Source organism: Penaeus monodon, chromosome 15, assembly GCF_015228065.2.
Source record: "Penaeus monodon isolate SGIC_2016 chromosome 15, NSTDA_Pmon_1, whole genome shotgun sequence".
In the NCBI taxonomy this organism is placed as follows: Eukaryota; Metazoa; Arthropoda; class Malacostraca; order Decapoda; family Penaeidae; genus Penaeus; species Penaeus monodon.
The window spans coordinates 10,088,439-10,090,244 of record NC_051400.1 but is presented as its reverse complement, the minus strand read 5'-3'; the positions used below and the strand labels follow the sequence as shown (position 1 = coordinate 10,090,244).

At 39.5% G+C, this 1,806-nt stretch overlaps 1 protein-coding gene across 1 annotated transcript in view; it reads left to right on the top strand.

Annotated features, from left to right (window-relative positions):
• Positions 1 to 1,806, top strand: part of LOC119581737 — a 7,519-nt gene that overhangs the window by 2,428 nt on the left and 3,285 nt on the right. The window contains exons 3-6 of the mRNA XM_037929869.1: positions 50 to 98; positions 279 to 445; positions 602 to 799; positions 1,106 to 1,202. Of these exons, the coding sequence (XP_037785797.1) occupies positions 50 to 98; positions 279 to 445; positions 602 to 799; positions 1,106 to 1,202 (511 nt within the window). The remainder of the gene's footprint in view (positions 1 to 49; positions 99 to 278; positions 446 to 601; positions 800 to 1,105; positions 1,203 to 1,806) is intronic.

The window sequence follows — 1,806 nt, the reverse complement described above, 5'->3', positions numbered from 1 at the left end:
CCTTTTGCGTAGCTAAAATATAAAATTAAAGAAAATCTCTCATTCACAGATCATCGCATTAAAGAAATGTTCACAATTGCACACTGCCAATGCGCCAGGTTAGACCTAAAGTTTAAGTTCCAATAAAGTGAACTATATAACTGCAAGAAATTCAATCTTAAAAATAACCAAAGAACTAATAACCAGAAATAATAACAATCACACATCGCATAAAAACAGATATTAATACAAAAAAAAAACAGACAAAACAATAACAAAACCTTTTATTTTACCAACAGGTACAAAACTGACATCGAGAACCTCCGCAAGTCGAGGTTCGAACGGCTCGACACCGGTTCGAGCACAGCGAAGTCGACGTGTTCGGACCTCGCCACCCTTCGAGGCCCCGGGCAGAAAGTAGTGTCCTATTCCTACTACTTCTACGAGGGCGCTTGCAATGCGGGAAGTACGTGCGAAAGCATATTGATGGAGGCGCTAGCATACATACACGCAGACACACTCGCACTCATGTAACAACATATATCTATATGCTGTTAATATCAATATTTATTTATTTTCACGTGCTCACGACTCTTCCTCGCGTCTCTTTTGAAAATATCAGGGGACCAACATTTCACCATCTACCTGGGTCAGATGCACGGAACAGTCTCGTCCATAAAGAAGCATTACCCCGGATGGCTGGTGAGAATCTACCACAACGTTACTCTCGATGATAAGAAAAGCTCTGATGAATTATGTCGTCTCTACTGTGACCACGACAACGTTGATCTTTGCCACGTCTACGACCTGCCTGAACTTGGTAAGCTTCGGAAGGGTGGTTTTGTTACCTGTTGATAGCCGTTTAATGTGGGGAAAGGACTAAGTGTGTAGGGAATGGTAACAGAATAAACCCTTAGATAATGTATGATAAACTAGATTGATATTAACTCTTAGTGATTATAATCCGTACCACTTAAAACAATGGATTAATCATGTCATTTCAATCCATATCCATCGCCATTTTAAGAACACATATTCAAATCTAAACTAAACAAACTACACCTGATAAAAACGTCCTCCTACATATATCACCTTCACATAATAGCAATCAATCATCGTGCTACAGGGAACTTGACAAACAAAGGAGTAGTTGGTCGCTTCTGGCGATTTTCCGTGATGGGAGATCCTACAGTAGACGTGTTCTTGTCGAGAGATACGGACAGGTGAGTTTGAGATGACCAGTGGCTTTCAAAGTTTGAGGTGACCAGTGGCTTTCAAAGTTTGAGGTGACCAGTGGTTTTGACAGTATGAGGTGACCAGTGGTTTTCAAAGTTTGAGGTGACCAGTGGTTTTGACAGTATGAGGTGACCAGTGGTTTTCAAAGTTTGAGGCGAGCAGTGGTTTTCAAAGTCTGAGGTGACCAGTGGTTTTCAAAGTTTGAAGTGATCAGTGACTTTCAATGTATAGAGTATGGGTTGTTCTCAACGGGGTTGAGGGAGCACAGGCGTCATCTAGACTACTATTTAGGAACGAAAAGTGAAATGGAAATGTTTTATTATGATTTTAATAACGCCATCACACCATTTTGAAGTGCGGTATTTGATTATGGCAAAATTAGACCATAAACTCATCAGTTTGCAAAACCACTGACCTTGACAAATATGAGTGATGTAATGTAGACTTCATTAACACATCCCTTTAAAACCATACATAGTAGAGGCATGGTCGTATCGAAACAGATCATTCAATAAGATGCCTAAATGCTGAAAAAAAATAATTAAAAGTTACACCTAATTTACTCTTAGACTTGCTTAATAATTCAATAAT